At 33.8% G+C, this 24,762-nt stretch overlaps 2 protein-coding genes and 1 long non-coding RNA gene across 3 annotated transcripts; 1 reads left to right on the top strand and 2 right to left on the bottom strand.

The window, feature by feature from the left end:
• Positions 1 to 2,313: 2,313 nt before the first annotated feature.
• Positions 2,314 to 4,540, bottom strand: LOC106370449. Its single transcript, XR_001274311.3, has 3 exons — positions 4,215 to 4,540; positions 3,678 to 3,906; positions 2,314 to 3,233 (listed from the first exon to the last, which is right to left on the bottom strand). It is a non-coding gene; the product is annotated as an uncharacterized LOC106370449 (long non-coding RNA).
• A 2,091-nt stretch (positions 4,541 to 6,631) lies between these two features.
• On the bottom strand, positions 6,632 to 12,529 carry LOC106441406 (cation/H(+) antiporter 17). The gene is made up of 4 exons (XM_013883229.3): positions 11,852 to 12,529; positions 11,426 to 11,628; positions 9,768 to 10,769; positions 6,632 to 8,527 (listed from the first exon to the last, which is right to left on the bottom strand). Exons 2-4 carry the CDS (start codon positions 11,615 to 11,617, stop codon positions 7,268 to 7,270), a joined length of 2,454 nt encoding a protein of 817 aa, XP_013738683.2. The 5' UTR covers positions 11,618 to 11,628; positions 11,852 to 12,529; the 3' UTR covers positions 6,632 to 7,267.
• Positions 12,530 to 23,329: 10,800 nt separating this feature from the next.
• Positions 23,330 to 24,671, top strand: LOC106404534 (V-type proton ATPase subunit G2). The gene is made up of 4 exons (XM_013845255.3): positions 23,330 to 23,422; positions 23,941 to 24,051; positions 24,139 to 24,239; positions 24,340 to 24,671. The coding sequence occupies exons 2-4, from the start codon at positions 23,964 to 23,966 to the stop codon at positions 24,481 to 24,483; spliced, it is 333 nt and encodes a 110-aa protein (XP_013700709.2). The 5' UTR covers positions 23,330 to 23,422; positions 23,941 to 23,963; the 3' UTR covers positions 24,484 to 24,671.
• Positions 24,672 to 24,762: the final 91 nt, after the last annotated feature.

Raw genomic sequence — 24,762 nt, forward strand, 5'->3', positions numbered from 1 at the left:
TACGGAGGTGGACCAGCGAGTTGGACAAAACCCTAAAAACTATTGGGTCTTATGGATTAAATATGATTCAATGCACTTGGCCCAATACACAAAACACAGGGAAAACATAAACTTGCCGATAGTTTTTTTTAAGAAGTGGACAGGTGGCACAAAATGCCCTATGCATAGAGATGATGTGGCAGCAGGAGGTGAGAGAAAACTCCCCTTTATATATACTAGGGTCTTTTCCGCGCTACGCGCGGATTGTGTCTTTTAATTTTGTTTTATATGTAAAATCAGTTTCTGTTTTATATTTAATTTCTTGTTTTTTTTTTCAATTTTTGCATAATAATAAATTTATATGTTTATTTTGTTGTAAATGGAAAATATTAGTCTTATTATTAGTTTTGTATATGTGACACAAACTTTTAAAATTTTTAAATTAATGTTACATATTAAAAAAAAAAAAATAATAGGATTAACATACTAAAGAAGAAGAAGATAATATTTCGGAGCTTTGTACGTATATGTTCTTATATGAATAAAAGCATCATATATATAGGTCTGAAACATGTACGTTTTTTCTAAAGCTAAACACTTGTTGCTGAGTTTTATCTCTTCTAAAATTCTAGTCTTAGATGAGTTGTTGGGTCTGCAAACAACACTTACAAAATTCACATGAGTGTCAAATAATAACAGCTTTAGAAACAAATGGAGAAGCACTTATTTTCAGTTAATGCTGAGCAGAAGAGCTTTATACATATGTTCTATCTTGTTCCAATTTCAAAGAGTCTATAGGCACAACAACAAAAACAAACCAGCCAAAATATTTCATTTACATAAATACTTATTCCACCAATTATGTAAATATATAAATTAATTGAGAATGTAGAAAGTAACATTACCCATTTACATTTTTTTACATATTTTACACACCAAATCCTATTAGATTCATCTCTCCATACCCACCATTTTAATCAAATATATTGGAAGCATCCATACTTCAATCACATAACACCATTGACAAATACTCTTTTTGATCTAAACTGAAAGGTTAAAAAAAATGAAAAAGAAAACATAATTTTACATGAGCTTCTTTATCCTCCTATGTATATTTTTCTTTATTTGTAGTTACATCATAAACTATATAAATTAATAAGTAATAAATTAATACATTTATTGACACTCAAACTATAAGAATTAAAAAAGAACACAATTCAATAAAATAATAAAATAGTAATTAAAAACTATATAAATATAGAGTTCTGTTAAACTAATACATCAGTGACCATAATTTTATTATTTATAGACATATAAAATTTGTATTGTTAGTTTTCTACTATTTTTAAAATAAATATTGGTTTTAGACAATTAAATAAATATTGGTTTTTTTTAATTTTTGTTATATATTTTGTATGTACATATGTTTATTTTGATAAATAAATGGTATAATCTATTAATAAAATATAAGTAGCTAAGTAATAGTAAAATTATTTTCAATTTTTTTCTGTCTTACAATTTTTTTAAAAAATAATATCCAATTTTATGATATTTTTGTTATTGAAAATTATATATAAGGTGATCAGAAAAATGAAAATGATTAAATTTTAGTTATGTGTTTGATTGGTTGGATTATAGATATATAGTTCATTTCACTTAATTTTTGTTATAAATTTTGTTCCCAATTATTCTCTTAGTAATTTAATTGACCCTCACCTTTAAATACACAATCCTTTTAAAATATATTTTTCTTAAAACATCCGTTTAAAAATTGTAATATCTTTCTACATTAAAAATTTACAACTACGTCACTAAAACCTAAAATCTACAAACTAAATTCTTACAAAAAAAATTATGCAATTACAACCCAACTATTTAGACTCATGATCTAAATATTAATTTATCTTACTTATATAAATTTTGATGCAAAACATTTTTAAATGTACAACCAATGATAATTCTGTTTTAGTTTTAAAACCATTGACTTCACAACTTTCACAGATGTTTTCTCAAAAAAAAATTTCCGCTTCGTCCTAAGTTTGTTTTGATGTAATTGCATCATCTATATTTTTACACACACATGTATATATAACCAATTTTGAACAATGATCATAATCTTATAATTATTTAATAATTGGTTGTTGATTAAAATAGTTATTACCAAAGTAAAATAAAATTTATGTTGTTATTATTATTTATACTATAGTTGTGATGTCACATGATAACGCACTAATGCATGATATATAACTGATGTTTTTTTCTTAAAACAAAACTATAATATAAATTAAAAGAAGAACCAATAAAAAAAACACGGAAGGGTAAGTACTGTATATATGTTCTCCAGGAACAGGTATCAGTGGGGAAAAAAATCATTCTTACATATATATAGATACTGACTCATTGCATTAACATGAATCGTCTCTTCCCTTCAGATACATCTGTTTCAGCCAGCACGCTTAGACAATAATCAACCGTCCATGGCTAAAAAGAAGTATTCTTACATATATATGTACAGCTAAAAACAACCAAGCTATTATTTTGTCATGTTAAATAAATTAAGAGAAAGATCTCATGTTGTGTTCCTCCTGTTTCATCTGTACCAAACATGTAAACTGCACAAACTGGGAAAACCATATAAGTAATCTAGGGACAGATCCTGAGTGATACTACCATCAGGGTCTCTTCATGAACCAGAGTTAAACTCGTAGACGTCATCTCTTTGATACCACAATAAAATTGTGCGTAACGTTAGCAAAATATATAATAGCCAACCAGAAATTAAATAATGAAGAAAAATGTAATGTGCAAGCTGATAAGCTCGCCAAACATGCTTTGTTTATGTTATCGAACAATCCTTCATGGATTGCTAACGCTGTTGCTTAGTTTTAAATTTATGGAAGAAATGGTTTGACCAAAAAAAAAGAAACAAAAATTGAAAATTGCAGAGAAGTGCATTACTGATTAAAAACAGCTGGTGGTTACAATTAGCTCTTGCAATAAAAACTCCACTTGTCTTTTACAATAACAAAGAGAAGAATATTGAGAAACATAAGTAAATAGCTTCATTCACTAAAAATTAGCACACTCCTATATTTGGTCTTCTTTTTTACAACTGAAAAGATAAAAAGTAGAACACAAAATTGATAGAACATGAATTTTGTGGACTCTAAACTGAAGAAACCAATGAATCACACCGTGATCATGTTTCCGCAGCCTCAGGGACGTCATAACTCATAAGACTGTTGTCACTTCCTCTGCAAGAATTAATTGAAGACAATATGGTTTCTCTGACATTTAAAACTTAATATTAAATAGAATGTAGAAAAACAGGGAAAACAAAAGAGCAAAAAAGAAACAAAGATATGCAAGCAACTCTTAGCAGAACGATCAAATTTTTATCTATATGTGCTTGCTTCTCTTTTGATCCTAGGATGCTCCAAAACTTATGATTTATTAAAACAGTTTCTATTTTTTTCATCAGCACTATCATATATGCATATGTTTATCAAAAGCACAACATGGATCATGAACAAAATAAAAATCTATATGTGAATTGATTATGTCTCTCAACAACTTCGAGAATCTAGAAGACTATTCATATATTCAACACATACATATGAATGTAAAGCATAATACTTTTACAAAGATATATGAGTGGAGGAGTATCTAACATATAAAAATTCAGTAAATCTACGTACCAGTTTTTTACATGTAAATAGATTTCCTATCTTACATGCTGAGAGGAAGAAAAGCTGTAGAGTGAGAACGACCGAACCCAATAGATAATACCATTGCTGGATGACACCTCTGAAAAAATTGGTGAGATTTCTTGGTTTTTTGGGGTGGAAGGTCAGACCCTTAGCTCTGCTACTCCTTTTCTCGAACTACATCAGCGTTTTTACAGGGTACGAAAGCTCTACACAAAAACTAAATCAAGACAGTTTGGTCAGCTCATAGGAAACCAAAAAAAAGCAAAAAAAAAAAAAAAATGTAATCCAAAATATTTTAATGGGCATCTAAGATCTTATATAAGTTAGGATACACGCAAAGAAGAGCATATGAAAATATAATTCACCTCATAGTAGATCATATTAGTTCACTGGAGAAGGGTTATATGTGAGAGCAAGAGAAAAACAACTATATGCAAGAAATCTATGTAACTTCCGTTTTTTTACCTCTAAGTATGAGATGTAAGAGATAGGAAGAGGAGATGTGTTCAAGGGGAGGAATCCCACCTCTATTTATACAGATCATGGCACCGTCTCTGAGATCATTGGGAAGCTTTGAATACACATCGTGATGGAGCCAATAAATGAGATTTATGATGAAGCCATTAATCACACCGTTTCATGTCGCCAGAAGAAGCTCAGAGGTCACCGGATCACCGCCGCACATAGAAAAGTGACGAACTTCGTTTCTTCGATGCAGGGTGTTAGGGTTAGAGTGATCTCCTTCACGTTGGACCCAGACTCTTACTAATCAAACAGCCCAATTACACCATATATTACAAACGAAGCCCAACATCCAAAATCACTTGATTACGTGGCAAAACGTTAAAATCTGATTGGTAGATTTTATTGTCTGATGTGGATGCCCTCTCAGATCAATATATCCTCCTTTTAGTATAGGATAGATACTAAACAGAATCTCGCTTAACATCACTCCTATATTTATGTTTAACATAATTAATTAATATCTCAGTTTATAATATATATCACAATTCATTTCATTTTAACGTTTAACAAGGCTCCTTATTTCCTTATACAAATTATTTCATTCATCTATCTATTAAATAGTACGTACACCAAAACATTAATAGTATTTTTTTTTGGTGCAACATTAATAGTATTATACCAAATAAGACGTCATACATTCGGTAACATATCATTCAACATATCATGCAATGTCATTTTACTATTATATCATTACAAATAGGGTGTGCGTTCAGATATCCATTCGGGTTCGGTTTGGGTATTTCGGATTTTCGGATATTTTCGGTATATGGGTATAAAACATGTTCGTATTTCTGTACTTGGAATCGGGTTCTGGTATTTTTTAGTTCGGGTTTGGTTATCTCGGGTCGGATTCGGATATTTAGATTTAAAAAAAATCTGCATTTCTCAAGGTTTTGTATTTAAGAAAATATAACTTTTGCTCAACTGAATTCTTATTTTTAGCAAATTAAATGATTAACAGATTTGGAGATAACATTTTTAAAATTAAAAAAAAACACTAATTTGGTTATTTTTAAAAAAAATTGGATAAAACTTTTGTAAATGCATGAAACAATAAGCTTGAGCAAATCGTTTTTTTGTAGTAATTATATGTATATTATATGATCTTAAAGTATATTTAATACCAATATAAATATTTTAAATATAATAAGAGATGTAAGCTAGAAATATAAGGTTAAATATACATATGTTCAGAATCTTCGAATATCTATTCGGGTTGAGATATTGTCCGCTCGGATTCAGATATCCATTATCTCCTAATTCTATACTCATTCAGGTATTTTGTTATTACGGTTCAGACTTTGGTTCAGGTTTTTCGAGTCGGGTTTAAATACGGGTTCAAATATCCACTAAAATGTCCAGACCTAATTACAAATATTTTCATTTGATAATCAAGCATTGACATATTTAATTTGATTATCAATTTATTATATAACTTAATATTGTAACCTTTCATCATTTGAGTTTCATTATTATCAAACAAAAAAACCTTTATATATATATATAATTACTTTATTAAAAATAAAACTGCGCTAAGCGCGGGTTATAATCTAGTTAATAATTAAATTTGACTGTACATAACTAACTTTATCGTTTTGATTTGCATGCATCTAACAAAGTTTTTAAGAAGATCATTACTCTATTCTTTCAGTTGGTAACACATTAAGAAGAAGAAAAAAGAATAAGGAAAATATGATGTTTTCAAGATTCACACCATTTAAGAAAAATCAATTTAATATACAGAAATGTTTTCTCATTATCCTTTCAAATAAACTTTTCTAATATAAATATAAAATATTTTCTCTACATTTAAACAGTAAAAATAATGAACAAAAATTAAATTTATTATTAGATAATTTAGTGTAATATTTTAAAAATTATATATGTATATTACATTATTTAAAAATATTTCAGTATCATATATATACTATTTGAAAAAATATATCTTATAGTCATGGTCCTTCTATAATTTTATTCAGAAAGTAATAATCATTCATCAAATTTTTATTTATTTTTATTCATTTCATTTACTTTTCATTCATTTTACTGTTTATTTTGGGTTTTTTGTTTTTAAGCATATTATTTACTGTTTCATTCATTTTACTGGTTATTTTGATTATTATAATTTAAAGGCTATTATTTATTGTTCATCAATAAAATTATATAATCGATTGATGTGTAGGAACTTTAATTTCTACCACAAAACAACTGATCAAAGTAAATATAAATTATGGAAAATAATTTGATAATACACGTGATGATTTTCTCTTTTTAACCGCTTTATGTTGGTTAACTCTTTGTATTTGGATTCTGTTTTATCACACGAACCGGTAGAATCCCATCATTATGCCTAGTCATTAGATATTCACAGCATGTCCCAGAAACTAGGCTCCACGAGACCACAACTCATACTCAACGAAAAAGAAAACTACAAACGATAAGAAATCTAGAAAGACACCTTCTATTCCTCAACTTCACCATGGAACATTTAAAAATTTATCAGCTAAACAATCAATGTTTAGCCTCAGAACTCAGAAGGTTCATTTAAGATTGATCTAAAAAGTTATGAGTCCAGCATTCAATACCAGCGATGGTTAAAGAACGACTTTAATCTGCTAAATGCTAATCATCTCCAAACAAACACTATGTGCTACTCAAAAGACACTCTCATCCGTGCGCAGAATCAAGTAGTAAAACATTTACGTCCTTTCCCGATTCATTTTTCTCGTCATCACTCATCAGCTAACTAGCTAGTATAGTAGTATCTGCATTATGAGACTAAATATTTAACCAATAACATTGAATTGTGATCTCGAATTGCCAGCTCAACTGATGAGGAGATATAAAACACATAATCATTGACTATTTTTTGTCAACTACTATAAACATTGACGGGCATCATTCTAGTCATTTTAATCCAAATGCTACGGATACCTACAGTGTATAAACGAAATATTCTTTTGTGAAATTATTTTATTCGAATTTATTATTTACATAATGACACAAGTCAATCTTTTGACCTTTTCGAGTCTTCGAATCCCAAAAAGAGATCGCTAAGGACTCTCCGTATCCTTAACCGGCGAGTCTTCCTTTGTGGCGTTCTTCAAGACTCCAACCACCGGAGAATCACGGCTTGCTACATACTGTTGCACCACCAACACCGACGCCGACGTCGAAACACTTTCGCTTGACGTTAACAAATTCCCCACCGGTCCAAGCTCTGGCGTGTCGCTTCTCATCACATGTAACCCTGAAGCTACCGAACCTTCTGGTGACTTCCCCACCAAGAAAAGATTGCTTCTTGAATATTCATCCATAGCCTTGCAGACTTCCTCGTGACACTTAACAATTTTCTCTTCGTATACAATCTGACACTCTGAGCTTTCTTGTTCTTTTAGCTTTGCTTTAAGCTCGGTTATAGCTTCTATATCAACCAATCTAGTTTCCCCTGAACACGAACCGGTTTGATCTTCGGTTATCTCGAGCTTCACGTTTTCCGGTTTAAACTCTTCACTAGGAATGAACCGGACCACGGTTAAGCTAATACCAGGATGTTCCGCCATACGAACCGCAAACGCTAACGCCTCGCGATCATCATTCCCTCCGAAAAACAAAACCGTTATAGCCAACGAGAAATCACTAGACGAGACACGAGTCGCACCACCAAGACCACGATCAACAAGAATCGCGACAGAACACGGAGCTTCCTCCATAACCTTCTTGTTAATCAAACGGTACTCGTTCCTTGTCGTCTCCCACGTCCTGTCCAGTCTAACGTGCTTGTGAAACGGAAGAATCACCATTGCAGCGCGTTTGCGTTCAGCGCTTCGGCATATATCTTCGTGGATAGTCGCCATCGCTGAGATGGCCGTCATTGGACGCACCGAGACACGGCTAAGTCTCTGGTAAGCCTCGAACGCGACCACCACCATGTCGGAACTGTTACCAGATTTGTCTTTGTTCCAGAAAGGAAGGCCGTTTTTTCTAACCTTGTGCGCCATCAGTATAGCAGATGACCTCTCTGAAAGCTCCATGAGATGCATCGCGTAGACTGATAGAGTTTCTTTACGGTTCGTGCCACGGGAAGCTTCGATGAGGTTCACGATCGTAGGAATGTTCATTATGCTTTGGAAACAGAACATAAGACGTAGCGGTTTGTTGGACCGGTTCGTTTCCTCGATTGTCCGGTTATTGTAATCGCCTTTGGTTGAAGATTTTCCTGGTTTATACACCGCTAAAACCAGAGGAGTCGTCATGAAGGTAGTAAAAATCGCCATTAGTACCATTATAGCAAAGATTTGATCGTTCAAAACCTGAAAAAAAACACCAAAAATCAGGTTAATCCTCAAATATTTATTACAATAAATCTCATATATAGCACTTTTAACTTCTGTACTAAATAACATTCTGAATAGTCAAACTAAATTACTATAACTCTTAAACTCTAGTTATTTTTAAATAAAAAATATATAATTCTATATCCCCTATATATTATTTGAGAAGCATTGCAACATTTTTTTGTAGCCACATGTCATCACTAGAATGATTCTTAGAATCCTTAGAGAAATAAGTTGGTCCATCTAAATATATAATAAGCTTTTTATTAAACCACAATAAATACATTATTAATGTGCTTCATTATTTCCTTAAATAAGATTACGGAATTGCCTAATGTAGCTAAAATATATATGACAATTAATGATTTTGAATAATAAAGATTTGATAAAAATAAGTGTGTATTATAATTATATTTGTTTAATTTTAAGCTATTAAAATAAATTAAACAATCATAGTAACCATATAATAAAAATTATAAAAAAAATACTTATATATTATATTTTGAATTTTTAAAAACGAGTATAAATTACTAAAACCGTTAAAAGTTTCACATTCAAATTTTGTGATCTATGATTTAAAACTTTTGTTATGACATGATATAAATAATTAAAAATAATATAAGTTAAAAGTCTCATTTAATAAGTATCAAAAATAAAAGATATATAAATATATGTATCATTTTAAATTAAACTATATGCCATATAAAAATACATAAATATCTTAATTTTGAAATTTACTTTGAACATTTTTTTGATAAAAAGTTTGAAAAAATATTGACAACTTAATTTTTTTAAAATATTATAAATTACTTAAACTATTGATCTCACAGTGAAAATTTTGTTATCACTAATTTAGACTTTTTGCTATAACAGATACAAATGATAAAAAAAAATGAGCAAAAAGCATCATCTAATAAATATTAATATTAAAATATACCATATATATGTTACTATCATTTAAATTTAAATATATATCATATCAAATAGAAAAAATATTTTTTCGATTTATAAAATTTATTTATATGTTCGCACCAATTTAATTATATAAGTAGTAGATAATGACTTTTTAGTTATTCAATATATATTTATTATTTCATAATATGTTATAAACATATAATATATAAAATAATTTATATATATAATGTTTATCCCGCGCAAGGCGCGGGTCTTAACCTAGTTTGAAAGTATTTCTCAAAGATTAATATATGTGACTTACCCCTCTGTCTTTACCAATGTTGAGGACAATAAGCTCAACAAGACCTTTCGTGTTCATCAAGAAACCGAGTGCTAATGATTCATCAAGAGGAACTTTGCAGTAAAGAGAAACCACCACCGTGCCGACGATCTTACCGAAGCAAGCGTTGAATATAACTAAAACCAATAGTCCCCAAGACTGAGCTCCTTGTATGGTCGCCACATCTGTCTTCAAACCGCTTGATACAAAGTAAAGAGGCAAGAACAGGCCCGACACGAGATCCTCAAGTTTCTCAACCAGAGAGTTTGCGAAATTGCCTTCTTTAGGGAAGATAACACCGATCACAAACGCACCGAACAGCGCGTGGATCCCAATCAAGTCCGTGACGAAGCTAGCAGCAAGAACAATACCTAACGTGAGACACACGTAATGTTCTTTAACCGGTTCCCCTTCGGGACAACGTTTGGCAATCCACTTCATCCCCGGCTGCACGACAAAGATACAGAACACAACAAAACCGCAACCCGCTAGAAACACCCATAGAGAAGTGAGCGGAGAGCTCCCTTCTCCGGAGAGAGCCACCGCGAGAGCTAGTAGAATCCAAGCCGCCACGTCATTAACCGCAGCAGCTGACAAGGCAATCTTCCCAATATCAGTTGTGAGAAGCTTGATCTCAGCGAGGATACGTGCCAAGACGGGGAAAGCTGTGATGGAGAGAGCAACGCCCATGAACACGAGAAAAGGAGCTTTGCTAGCTCCATCAGCAATGGAGCTACGCAGTGCAAATGAAGTTCCGATGCCGAAGATGAAAGGGAGAGTGATTCCAGCTAGTGCGATGGAGAGAGCTTTCTTCCCGGTTCGCTTGAGAGATTTAGGGTCAAGCTCGAGACCGACGAGGAAGAGAAAGAAGATGAGTCCCAAGTTGGCAAGTGTGTCTAGAACCGTTAGACTCTTTGCTGGAAAAACTGTGTCGAGAAACTTTGAGCTTTTCCCAAGAGCTGATGGTCCAAGTAATATTCCACCCTAATTAAAACACCAATCACAACAACATCAAACACAAACTTAAAACTATAATATAGTCCTACTTGCGCACCAAAAACATGTATATTTGTCTATATGCAAAGTAATATCAATGTATGCATTTATGACTAATCAATGTGTACTTACTAGTCAATTTTATGCAAAGGAATCAAATGTATACGTCAATAGTATATACTATCTATTTTCAGACCAAAAACGTGTATAATTGTGTATATGAAAAGTAAGCAAATGTAGTAAGAAAAGTATGAATTTATGACTAGTCAATGTTAATGAAGTTATACAATGAATCATATCTTCCACACTGATTGGAACTTGTGGAAAAGTGGAACTATAAGAAAATCAAACACACTCAAAGCTTAACGTGTCAGCGAATTTCTAGGAAGAAAAATGCATATTCTGATGAAAATTCCTCGGAATATACGTCATTAAATATCATGGACGACTAATTCAAGGTTATGATTGGTGTAAAACTCGTAAACAATAATGTTTTCAAAAGTCATTCAGATTTGGTTAATTTTTATAGATAAATGAATTATTGATCAAATTGGTAACCGCTTTTGACTTCTAATAAGAATCAAAAATTTTGGATCAAGATTAATAAAGAACACAAACTGAAAAGATGATTAAAGAAACGCTACCACTATCTCGGCGATGACACGTGGTTGCCGGAGAGGACGGAGGATAAAAGCAAGAACACGAGTGAGGAAAAGAACGATGCAGATCTGTAGTATCAGAAGAGGCAACGCATGTTGCAGAGGATTCTCTCCCTGAAAGACTCCATTAGAGGTTGCTTTCATTGGTCCTGGACATGTTGTATCGTTCGTTCCCATATCTTTTGGATCTGAAAAATATTAGAATCATTACGAGTTAGTATTCCTTTTCTTGTATTTTCTCGGATACATAAAAAGAGAAAGTAAAACTACGATGAATATTCTCAGGATAGAGAGATATAGAAGAACCCTATAGCAAGCCGATTACGTTTAAGTTTCTAGATATTCTCGGAAGATAAAAACAAATCAGATCAATGCACGAGATACGGATAGATACAGAGACGCGATACTCACGGATAGTTTAATATCTGAAAACAAGACGGAGAAGAGGGAGAAGTAGGAGTGGGAGGGGGAGATGGAGTATACTGGCCGTTACTAGGGCTCTTTATATAGCCTCCAGTCTAGCGAGATATCAATAATACCCCTGACTGCGCGGGAGTTATTTTGTTTTTCTTGTATAATAATAAATAAAACAAAAAATAAAACATTATCTCTAGGATATGGCTGGCAAGTCGCAACTAACAAAGATAGTTGATTTCTTTTGGAAATGTATATGTATATATTCAAATTTCAGCATGGGATATTTTAAAGTGGTACATTTTTTTTATGTTATATTGTTTTAAACATTATCATTTTGGTATATCGTTGTAAGTATATAAACGGATTCAATTATTTTATTGTTTTATATATACAAAATATATATGTGAAATAGAAATAAAATAAATCTTAAAAAAATTATTGTATATATTTTTGAACAACTAAGAACTTCCATTATTGTATATATATACTAATTCTATTGGTTTTGTGTTTAATTTCAAGAATCAAGAACTTGAGAATTGGTTGTGTAGACCGTAATCTGTTTCTATCCAAAATGTATCCACAAGTCTTATCTGTATCCATAAGTCAAAATTGCAGTCTTTTCTGTTTTTGGTATTCATATATTTCAGAGCCATCTTGAGAGGAAAACAACTGTATTTTCATCGGACTTCCTTGCAAACAGATCACAAATGTATTTGTGTGAATGTATCCTTGACGCCATCATGAAACACCTATTTATCGACGTAGAATTGACCAAAATTTTCTATCGACGTAGAATTGACCAAAAGTTTCTATCAACGTAAATTTTCTTTAATTAGGCTTCGTCATTAACAGATCTTAAATGTATTAAACCTTTCTACCGATATAGAGTTGACCAAAAGTTTCTTGATCGAGTTTTAACTTGCTCTTAAGCAAGCCTTCAAAAAAAAAATTGCTCTTAAGCACAGAAGCAATTCCATATATCTCGTACGTAGAATACTCACACGATATATATGTGAATAAAAGTACTCTCAAATTAAATTACCGACCACCACTTGTTGTATACATACTTACGGGCGGGTCTTGTGGTCGTGAACGGACCTTGGATATAAACACATTATATGTTCGATTTTCCTACTGCAAAAACTAAAGTCACATTGTTCTCTTTATCATGGCTGCAGATACGTCCGTATGAAAATCCGGAAGAAATCTTGTCATGGACTGCATCTCTCATCCAGAAGTTAGTCCAGAAGTTAAGTATGTCTCTTTAACATACCCGAGGTTAATCATTTCTTTTAAAAAAAATATATACATACTTACAACATATTTTGACCCTACTCCATTTCATTATAAAATAGAGTTTTGAGTAATTCTACATTATTTTTATTAGATAATAAAGTAAAAAGAGATTTACCCAATAGATTTAGTAACTCACTTTTTCACCACACTAGGTATATACTAAAACATAGTACTATTAATGTAAAATTTACTTTATTTTGAAGAAAAAACAGAATAATCCACTTGAGATAGTCTTATTTTGTTTCACAAATGTAATGTCATTTTAATATTTTTCTTATTAAGTAAAAACATAATTTTAAAATTTTAATGCAATTTATTTTAGTTTAATACTCTATTCGTTTCAAAATGTTACATATTTTAGATTTTTCACACATTTAATAAAATACATTAAATATGCATATTTTGGTGATTATCTTTTTCCATAATTTTAAGCCAATAAAAATTGAATAAGTGCAATTAAACTTTTGAAAATTTTATAATTAATTAATAAAATATGCATTAAAAATACAAAAATATATCTTTTTGAAACAATTTTTTTTTCTAAAATATGCCACTTTATAAAACGGAAAGAATATTAGTTGTAAAATACATTGATTTTATAAATAATTTATTTATCTCAAATACCATTGATTAAATATATGTGATTAATGAAAATATAAATACAGTATGTTATAACCATTTTAGTAATCTGTGTAAATAAGATCAAAATCAAATTTTTCGTTAGACAGAATGAGTAATAAATATCTCAACAGCTGTATTTCAGTCCGTCGTATTACAGGGAATACTTGAAATAATGAATCCATCAGATTGGAACCTGAAGCCGCTATAATAGATTGGTTATATATATATTCTTTTGGAATCGATGTACTGGACTGGACGTCTTCAAATTGAATATGTATAGATGTTTTAAGTTTTAACACGTCCGTAGCATAAATACCTATTTAGTTTGAACTATCTGGCTTGAATTGAATTTTATTTTGTCTCGTAAAATTCGTTTTGGGTCAACTTGATGAACCTAGTACTATATTACGACTGATTCAACGCAAAACTATTATTCCTTCTATACTATAAAAACGTCACTTTAACATTTTTTTTTGTTACGTAAATATCATTTTATTGTGTATTTTTTTAAGTTACAAAAAAGTAAATATTATTTTAAAATTTTCATACAAATTTTGTACAATGTATCATTTATAGAGACCATTTTATGGGCAATGGAGAGTATAAAAAATTTAAAACAGTTTTATGTGATCTTTACAACCAATTGTTCTTAACAGATGAATATAGTTTTGGAACCAAAGAATAACTTGTTTTTGTAACTTATTTTCAAAATATTTTGAACTTTAGTCACTCAAAATTCATACATGTTGACGAATAGGCTGGCACGAAATGTTCGGATTAACCATCTTTAGTCGTCGTTTATATTGACGAACGGCGTCTTTGAGCAGAGCTAAATGAAACCTAGTCTAAGGCCTGAAGGCCCCAACTGTGTTATTGAAAAAAATATAGAACTAAATTTTGAGCACTTATGGGAAATAAAATAATATCAAAACTGAAAACAGGCCCCATTATTTTCCCACGCTTTATTTTTTTTCTTTTAATTTTTCTTTTTTTTTTATCTTTTTCTAGTATTGTAGTATAACTGTACAATATAAATGTGAGTCCCTATTATTTTTTTGTTTAGGGTTTCTCGTATTTCAAGACTGTTCATATATGTACAGAATTAACACTTTGGTTTACATAGTCCAAGTTGAGTATGTTCATGTTGCTGACAAAAAAAAATTATTTGTAAATTTAAAATTAAACAATTTTCGTAATTAGTGTGATCCTTTGAAAAATAACATTCTTTGTAAAAAAAAATTATTTGAAAATTAATAAACTTTCCAGATCAAAATAATATACATATATATATAATCCTCTATTATTGAGAAAATGGTAGGATTATTGGATGTAGCACCAAAAGACGGATCACATTGTTATGATATTCAATATAGTGTAAAATTTTCAACAATGCAATAGTATACCTATTCTTTGTAAACTCATTAAGATATTGAATACCAGATTATAATATATATCTACACTGAAAATAAGAAAATATATACATGTTCTGCTTGTAGATGTAAAAAAATATGGGTTTCACGTAAGCTTTCTAATAATAAAAAATAAATACAATATTAACTCGAGACAGATTATCCTTTTGATAACTTAATTAAATAAATTCAGTGATACTTGGAATATCAGAATGAAAATTCAGAGTATTGTCGTTCGGTAAGCTAATGTCAATGCTCGGTTGATGACGACATATAAAAATGTTGGTTGGTTACAGGATCACTTATAAAATTGATGAAGTTTAGCAGAAATAACGACAGTGATATATAAGTTGCTTTCAAATTATTGTCAGGTCTCAGATAAAACTATGCATTAGCGAATACTAATGTTTACACATATCATCGTAAAACCATGAGCCATGAGGTGTCGAAAGAGTTTGCGACAGTCTTCAATTTTTACTATGGTATTGGGCGCCAAGATATATGTCAATAATATCTTCGAGATACAATCTAGATACTTTCCTTATCATAATAGGAAATACTAATGTGTATATGTATCGATGTAAATTGATCAATGAAAGTAACCGAATTCACTTTATTTCATGGTATCAGAGCATAAAATCCTTTGACCTAGAAACATTTTATTAACAGCCGCCGTCGCCGTCGCCTTAGAGCCACCGCCGCCGCCGTTGTTGAAGAGCACCGCTGCTGTACAAGCCGCCGTCTCGTTCTACTTAAACTTCTACCTCTACTAAAAACCTAATAATGTCGGGTACTACTGGAGCTGTCGCCACCGTTGCACCAAATCCTATGTTCTCGTTACACCCCTCTGACAATCCCGGAGCTTTGATCTCCTCTGTCGTGTTGAAAGAAGACAACTACCCGGAGTGGTCGACTGAATTGAGAAACTCACTTCAGGCGAAAAAGAAAATTGGGTTCATAGATGGAACCTTTACGCAACCAGCAACTGAACCCGATCTAAGCTCGTGGCTTGCAGCCAACTCGATGATCGTTGGATGGATTCGGACATCCATAGATCCCAAAATTCGCTCCACTGTGGCTTACGAATCTGTAGCTGCAACTCTTTGGGAAAGCCTTCGTGTTCGTTTCTCAGTAGGCAACGGAGTACGAAAGCAAGTTTTGAAAGATGAGATCGCTTTGTGTAAGCAAAATGGTCAACCTGTTCTCGAGTATTATGGACGCCTGACGAAGCTGTGGGAGGAACTCCAAAACTACAACACCTCGAAGGTGTGCCGTTGTGAAGCCGCAGCAGACATATTGAAGGAACGCGAAGATGATCGAGTACATAAATTCCTCTTTGGGCTTGATCTTCCTCGATTTGGGAACATCCGGTCAACAATCACTGGAGAAGACCCACTCCCTCCTCTAAACCAAGTTTACTCACGTGTTATCAGAGAAGAGCAGAACCAGAATATTGCGCAAACACGAGAGGTCGCCAAAACAGAGGATATCGGTTTCTCTGTCAAAACACAAGCGGCTCCTCAGGCTGCTGCAGTCTCTGGACAGCGTTATCGCGACCGCTCTGCTCTTTCTTGCACTCATTGTCATCGACAAGGGCATGAGATGACCGAGTGTTTCCTGCTTCATGGATATCCTGACTGGTACCTTGAGCAAAATCCATCTGCAGCTCGAGGAAACCGACCTGCCAACTCAGACAACAAATCTGTTCAGCGAGGTGGACGCGGAATACGTGGTACAGGACGCGGGAGAGGCAAAGTGAATAGTGCTCGCTCCTCCAGTAACAGTGGGCACGATCAGATTTCTCAACTCATCCAGCTCCTTCAATCTCAGCGAACAAACATCTCATCTGAAAAGTTGTCGGGTAAAACTAATCTTTCTGATGTAATAATTGACACAGGTGCCTCTCATCACATGACAGGTGACTTGTCTATGCTGATAAACGTGGTTGATATCGTTTCTTCACCTGTCAAATTCCCAAATGGGAATGCCTCTCGGGCTACAAAGCGGGGTGTACTGCCATTGAGCTCTGGATATTGGCTCGATGATGTGTTGTTTGTTCCTGACTTTGACTGCACATTGATATCTGTTGCAAAGCTGTTGAAACAAACTGGTTGTATAGCCATATTTACAGATACTTTGTGTTTCTTGCAGGACCGTTTTACGAGGACTTTGATTGGAGCGGGTGAAGAGCGTGAGGGAGTGTACTATTTTACTGGAGTCTCAGCTGCTCGTGCACACAAGGTTTCAAAGGGAGACAATTCTTCTGGAGTATTGTGGCATCGTAGATTAGGACATCCATCTGCTGGTGTTTTGCTTTCTTTATCTGAATGTGATCAATCTTCTAGTACTTTGGGAGAGATCAAGAGTTGTGATATTTGTTTTCGTGCCAAACAAACATGAGAAGTTTTTAATGATAGTATTAATAAAGCTTCAGATTGCTTTTCTCTTGTTCATGCGGATGTTTGGGGGCCTTATCGAACCCCTTCCACTAGTGGTGCAGTATACTTTCTCACACTGGTTGATGACTACTCTAGAACTGTGTGGACACACCTTATGTCTACCAAGACGGAAGTCTCGGCTCTGATTCGAAACTTCTGTGCTATGTCAGAAAGACAATTCGGAAAACCTGTTAAATCATTTAGGAGTGACAACGGCACTGAATTTATGTGCCTTACATCTTTCTTTCAAGAGCAGGGCATCTTGCACCAGACCTCCTGCGTTGACACTCCTCAACAAAATGGTCGAGCTGAGCGAAAACACCGACACATCCTCAACGTAGCTCGCGCGTGCCTCTTCCAAAGTCATCTCCCTGTTAAATTCTGGGGTGAAAGTATCCTCACAGCCACTCACCTGATTAATCTGACGCCTTCCTCTGTTCTAAAGGGCAAGACGCCTCACGAGTTGCTTTTCGGCACCCGACCCAAGTATGACATGATACGCACTTTTGGCTGTTTGTGCTACGCTCACCTTCGGTCGCGTGACAAGGATAAATTTGGTACTCGCAGCAGAAGATGCGTCTTTGTAGGCTACCCGTATGGTAAAAAGGGATGGCGACTATATGATATCGAGTCAGGAAAATTCTTTGTTAGTCGCGACGTACAGTTTCAAGAAGATGTGTTCCCATTCGTGAATGCTGCACATGAGACTTTGCCTTCACAACAAGCACCGGTTGAATCTGTTGATGCAGACTGGACGCCTCCACCTATGGATGATCTCTCTCCAGTGACGCTTGCTGAGGTTTCTCATGATATACAAACAGCGGAACTTGCTTCCACCGAACCTGTTCTGACAGATGATGCAACTGACACTGCTGTTACTCCTCTGGTCACTGCAGAATCTGATGAATCACATACCGTTGCTTCACCTGAACAGCTGGGTCGCGGTCACCGCTCTAAGAAACCATCAGTCTTGTTGAAAGATTTTGTCACCTCTAATGTACACTCCTCCTCCGCTCATGCTCTTCCACCTGGTTTCTCCACTTCAGACTCCTCGACTACGGTTTCTGGTAAGATTTTATATCCCATTGCACAATGTTTGACTGACTCTGGTTTTTCAGCAAACCACATTGCTTTCCTAGCTGCTGTTCTTGAGAGCACAGAACCGAAAAATTTTAAAGCTGCAGCTCTCATTAAAGAATGGTGTGAGGCAATGCGACTCGAGATAGAGGCTCTCGAGGCTAACCATACGTGGGACATCACTGATTTACCTCCTGGAAAGAAAGCTATCAGCTGCAAATGGGTTTACAAGTTGAAGTTTAATGCTGATGGAACACTTGAGCGTTACAAAGCTCGGCTGGTTGTATGTGGAAATCGACAGAAAGAAGGAACAGATTATAAAGAAACTTTTGCTCCAGTTGCTAAAATCACTACTGTCCGATATCTTCTGAGTGTTGCAGCTGCGAAATCTTGGGAGGTTCATCAAATGGACGTTCATAATGCCTTCCTTCATGGTGATCTCAAGGAAGAAGTTTACATGCAGCTCCCTCCTGGTTTCAAATCGAGTGATCCTACTAAGGTCTGCCGTCTAAGAAAATCTTTGTACGGACTCAAACAAGCTCCTCGATGTTGGTTTGCAAAGCTCTCAGCAGCTCTCACACAGTTTGGGTTTCGACAGAGCAAGGAAGATTACTCGCTTTTCTCTTACAAAAAGGGCAAAACCATCTTGCATATCTTGGTCTATGTCGACGATTTTATAATTGCCGGAAACGATCTCGCTATGGTTGATCGGTTCAAGGTTCATCTCAATGAGTGTTTTCACATGAAAGACCTTGGTAAGCTAAAATACTTCTTGGGCATTGAAGTTGGTCGGGGTCCTGATGGTTTCTGTCTCTCTCAAAGAAAGTACGCCCTTGACATTGTCGCTGAAGCTGGTCTGTTAGGCGCTAAGCCTTCTCTGGTTCCTATGGAACTTAACCACAAACTTGCTTCTGTTAAGAGTCCACTGTTCTCTAACCCGGAACAATACCGTCGACTGGTTGGACGTTTTATTTATCTCACCATTACACGGCCTGACTTGAGCTATGCTGTGCACATTTTATCTCAGTTCATGAAGACTCCATTGGTCGCGCATTGGGAAGCTGCTTTACGTCTTGTGCGTTATCTGAAGGGCTCGTCGACACAAGGCATCTTACTACGGTCCGACAGCGAGCTCAGCCTTACTGCTTACTGCGATTCAGACTGGGCTGCATGTCCAATCACAAGAAGGTCTTTGTCGGCTTACATTGTTTACCTTGGAGATTCACCGATTTCGTGGAAGACAAAGAAGCAAAATACAGTATCATGTTCATCTGCAGAGGCCGAGTACCGCGCCATGGCTTACACACTTCGCGAAATCAAATGGCTTAAGTCTCTTGCGAAGACATTTGGTTTTGATCACTCTCATCCGGTTACTTTACACTGTGACAGCCAAGCCGCGATCCATATTGCAGCGAATCCAGTGTTCCACGAACGGACAAAACATATTGAAGCTGATTGTCATCAAGTTCGTGATGCTGTTCAAGATGGCACTATCTCTACAGAACACATATCTACAAAGGAACAAGTTGCAGATCTTTTCACCAAAGCTCTTCCAAGACCGACATTTGAGTACCTTTTGTCCAAGTTAGGTGTTCGACATTTCGTACCACCTACTTGAGGGGGGGTATTGGGCGCCAAGATATATGTCAATAATATCTTCGAGATACAATCTAGATACTTTCCTTATCATAATAGGAAATACTAATGTGTATATGTATCGATGTAAATTGATCAATGAAAGTAACCGAATTCACTTTATTTCATATGGCTCATATAATATGTAAGAATTAACAATCAGCAAGCAATTAAGTATGTTTAGATGTTCGAGTCATATAGTAGACAGACAGCATGTACAAATAAAGTATTGTGTGTTCAGTGAATAAAATAGAAAAATCGTGGTACCATGCTCTGTTATACCCATTGATTGTTTAAGTGTACAGTGGCACCTGTCTGTATTGTGTCTGTCATGTTGAAATGGTAAAAGTTTTATAATTTAGAATCATAAACAATTATAATCTTCATTTTTTTTTTTGTAACAAAACAACTATAATCAAATCAACAAATTACAAATGGAAAATACTTTCTTAGCAAAAAAAAAAACCAAAAAAATGAAGACTCGGACACGTGGGAACAAAAACTAAATACGGGACCTACAATGTTTCGGTCATGCTAAAAGTTCATTTCATGGTTAGATATTAAACAATTTTATATTAATAAAATAATTACTTACTAGTCCTATAAATCGCTCTCATCCGACAGAGTCAACCAACACATGGATAACAAAACCTTAAGACGACTTATTAAAATATTAAACTAAATCACATGTTCAACTTTGAGTTTTTGATAAGATAATCATACGGACACCATTATTCTATTATTTAATTAGTGGCTCAAATCGTTGGAAGAGAAAGTCGTTCATTGTTTCACTTTCTTTTGTTTCTCTGCTGTGGATTTAAATCTCCAACTTTTTTACAGAGTTCCTCTCGTTTTATTTTAACACACGCAAAAGTACAATCAAAATTTTGCAACCCAAAACAAAGACCGGAGACTTTTAAGGAAATTAGATAGCGATGACGAAGTATTTATCAATCACTATACGTTAATGAATTTGACCAAAGAAAAATATAATCGTCACGTCATAGTGATCATACATTCGTAGACTTCCTTACAAAACAGTGTTAGGTAATCATGTATGACGTAATTTATACTTTATACAAAGGATTTTTTTCTTTTTGGTATTTCAGTTAGATGCACATAGATTAGATTGCGGGTCCAATTAGTCTTTAGTATAGTAACACATAGAAGAAGAAAACAAAAATAAGAGTAGACAACACACAATTGGATGTGAATAGTAGACTTACAGGAAGAATAGAACAAGAGAATAGAGATTAAATTAAGAGAAAACGTTACTTTGCGTAAATAATATTTTTTTATAACCGTCGTATGATTTCAAAGACTTTTTAGATCTAGTGACTAATCACCACAAAATCCGTACAATTCATATTTTCGTATCACTTAAAACGTGCCGAATGTCCGGACTCGAACTCAAGTGACGGTACTCACATTTGTGAGCCATTTACCATAAAAACTAAATGTTCCGGTTATAAATAAAAATAAATATCTTCACAGTTTGTTCTTCGTCTTCCTTTTCACCAAATTATGGTAAAATCATTTACATTACTTTTCATTTTATTGGTAAAAGAAATTAAATAATGACTTTAAATCAATTTTTTGTCTATTATATAGACAGTTAAACACCAATCAGGCAATCACACTCTACAACTTCAATTGATGACCATTTAACAACTAAAAAGAAAAATGAGTTAAATAATGAACAAAAATTTAATTGAAGAAATAAATAAACAAAAATATAAAAATTTATGTTCAATTCATTCTCCATCAAAATTGAAGGAGGAATTTTTTCTTAATAATTGTTTTCATCCTTCAAAAATGAGGAGAATAAAGTGGGATCCATGTGTCTATAATTTGACAAAAATTCAGCATGATTAGTATAAAAATTGAAAAATAAGAATTTTACCATTATTTGTTCATAAAATGTAATCACCAATTGAAGCCTACGTGAATATATATTTATGGTACTCATAAACCGGGTTTTCTATTTTTAACCGGTTTTCTATTACTATTAGAAAGATATGAAAACATTAGGTTTCAGTTGATGACCATGCTGAAGAATAAAATTATCGTGAATTCTTTGTTCTTTAAAATTATTGATAAGTAGATCCACTATTTTCCTCTAGATTCCTCGTGAAAAATGAATTTACAAAGAAAAAGTTTCTTCTGCAATTATGATGAAGAACAAACAATACAAAAATTCCTATTTGTTTATTTTTTCAGTTAAAATTTTATTTTTCATTTTGTTCATTTATCTCTTTAACTATCAATTTTACAATATTCCATATCAAGTTTGTATTTCTTCCATATCAAATCCATATATTACTTCTTTATCATATTTAAGATGTATAAATATTTGTGCGTTTTCAATAAATAAAAAACTCACCCAGTTCAATAATATATTTCTAGCTTACAAAGTCGTCTACATTTATTCTATTATTACAGTAATCAACTATTGAGCTTAGCTGTCTTAATTCATAAAAGTACGATCAATAGATAAGTTAACATGACTACCCATTATAAACGTGTTGAATTCTAAGATAATAAGTGCAGCTGATATACTCCTCGGTTCCATCACAACAATCTTTATTTTCTTTGGTCAATGAATCGCAACAAACGTGGAGAATAATTAACTAGTATGAAATTACATATTCCTCACTCACCAACACAAAGTAAATGACGTAATGGACAAGTTTACGAGCTCTTTAAGTTTTCGTTGTGGGAACTGCGAAGGCAATTAATTACATCTTCTACAAGCACCATTCAGTACAAGTGTAGTTAGATATAAAACGAATGTGTGAGTGATGAGAAGAATGATTAAAAGAATTAACACTATGTACATGAAAGTTTTCTCCGTATTCTATGATAGATTTTTTATAGGTACACAAATGCAGATAAATGGGTGGTTGGCTCAGGCCCATTTAGTCCTCTAAAGCCCATTTAGTCCTCCAAAGCCCATAAAAGTAAAGAGGAGTGGGTTTTGATCAGGCCCATATTATTATTGTGAGGGAAAAATCATATCCTTGATCAAATCCGTTCTCGTCTTCTCTTCTCGTCTCGTCTTCTCTTTCTCTCCAGTTTCGCGGAAGCAGGTAGACTTCTTCTCTGTTCCCCCTAGATTTTGGTATATATCAGTTGAAGCATCCGAGACGATATGATGATGAAATTGGTATAGAGTTTTACAGTGTTTTTTAAAGGCTTTTGGCACAAGGATCGTGATTCGTGATGGATCGTTTCACATTACAACCAGTTTGTAGCAATTCAGATCGTAGAATCTTTTATTGTTGTGATTATGAATGCTGGATTGCGATTCTGAGCTAATTTGACTCTTTCGAACAGTTTTACGATTTGATCTTGTAACATTTTGCTATTTCATCTAATGCTCGATCTGATCACCGTTGTGTATGAACATTGCATAGACTTTGTTAAAGTTTGGATTCTCAGGTTCGATTTCTCATATGACCTTAGTTAGATCCAATGATTTTGTATTTTGGTGTAGATAACCGTGTAATCAATCTTGGTTTAGTTTCTGGTTATTATCTGTTTAGTAAACCAGAGAAAAGCTCACTATAACAATTTGTGGCGTTCTTGAATTAAAAAAAAAAAACAGATTTTTGAGTTATCCAATAAAACATGGAATCTACCAGTAACCATGGGGGGATCAAGCTACTGCTAGCTGCTGAACACGAAGCTCAGCAAATCGTCAACGCCGCTAGGACCGGTAAACTACAAGCTCTGGTCGCAATAATGCATTTGGTTGAGTAGCATTATATGTTGAGAATGTATATATGTTTTGGTTTTTTGAAAGCAAAAATGGCAAGGCTGAAGCAAGCCAAGGAAGAGGCTGAGACAGAGGTTGCTGAGCACAAAGACAGCACTGAGCATGGTTTCCAGAGGAAACTCGAAGAGGTCAGATTATTAAAAAAAAAATTGTTCTTAAGTTAAATGTGTTTCTTTAATACATCATGTTATTGATGAGAAAACTTTACTTCGGAAAAAAAAAAAACAGACCAGTGGAGATTCAGGTGCAAACGTGAAGAGGCTAGAGCAGGAGACTGATGCCAAGATCGAGCAGTTGAAGAATGAAGCTTCCAGGATTTCCAGAGATGTTGTGGACATGCTTCTCAAACATGTCACCACTGTGAAGAACTGAGATATATATCATAACCAAACCATCGATTGCAAAATGGTGTCAAGTGTTCTTTTGAGTGCATTCATTCATTCTTTTCTTTCAAGTGTTTTTCTGGGTTCGGGGATTGAACTCTTGCTGTTGGTCTCTCCAGAAGACGTATATGACTTTTGTGTTTTGTAATAAAAGAAACCCATTGCATTTTTGTTTCATCAAGGAGGTTGTAACAAAAGACTAAATCAGAGAGCGTAGACGGTTCCCAACAGTGAGTGCAGGGCACCAAAAGGATTGGATTTGCATGAC

This window comes from Brassica napus, chromosome A1 (genome assembly GCF_020379485.1).
Source record: "Brassica napus cultivar Da-Ae chromosome A1, Da-Ae, whole genome shotgun sequence".
NCBI classification, from domain to species: Eukaryota; Viridiplantae; Streptophyta; class Magnoliopsida; order Brassicales; family Brassicaceae; genus Brassica; species Brassica napus.

What these genes read in the sequence shown, in the direction of transcription:
- LOC106441406 (XM_013883229.3), bottom strand. Translation starts at nt 11,617, where the DNA reads ATGGGAACGAACGATACAACATGTCCAGGACCAATGAAAGCAACCTCT. An exon ending in GTGTCATCGCCGAGATAGTG is followed by an intron (nt 10,770 to 11,425) that starts GTAGCGTTTCTT and finishes TGTTTTAATTAG; the next exon opens with GGTGGAATATTACTTGGACC. An exon ending in ACATTGGTAAAGACAGAGGG is followed by an intron (nt 8,528 to 9,767) that starts GTAAGTCACATA and finishes GTTTTTTTTCAG; the next exon opens with GTTTTGAACGATCAAATCTT.
- LOC106404534 (XM_013845255.3), top strand. Translation starts at nt 23,964, where the DNA reads ATGGAATCTACCAGTAACCATGGGGGGATCAAGCTACTGCTAGCTGCT. An exon ending in CGTCAACGCCGCTAGGACCG is followed by an intron (nt 24,052 to 24,138) that starts GTAAACTACAAG and finishes GTTTTTTGAAAG; the next exon opens with CAAAAATGGCAAGGCTGAAG. An exon ending in TCCAGAGGAAACTCGAAGAG is followed by an intron (nt 24,240 to 24,339) that starts GTCAGATTATTA and finishes AAAAAAAAACAG; the next exon opens with ACCAGTGGAGATTCAGGTGC.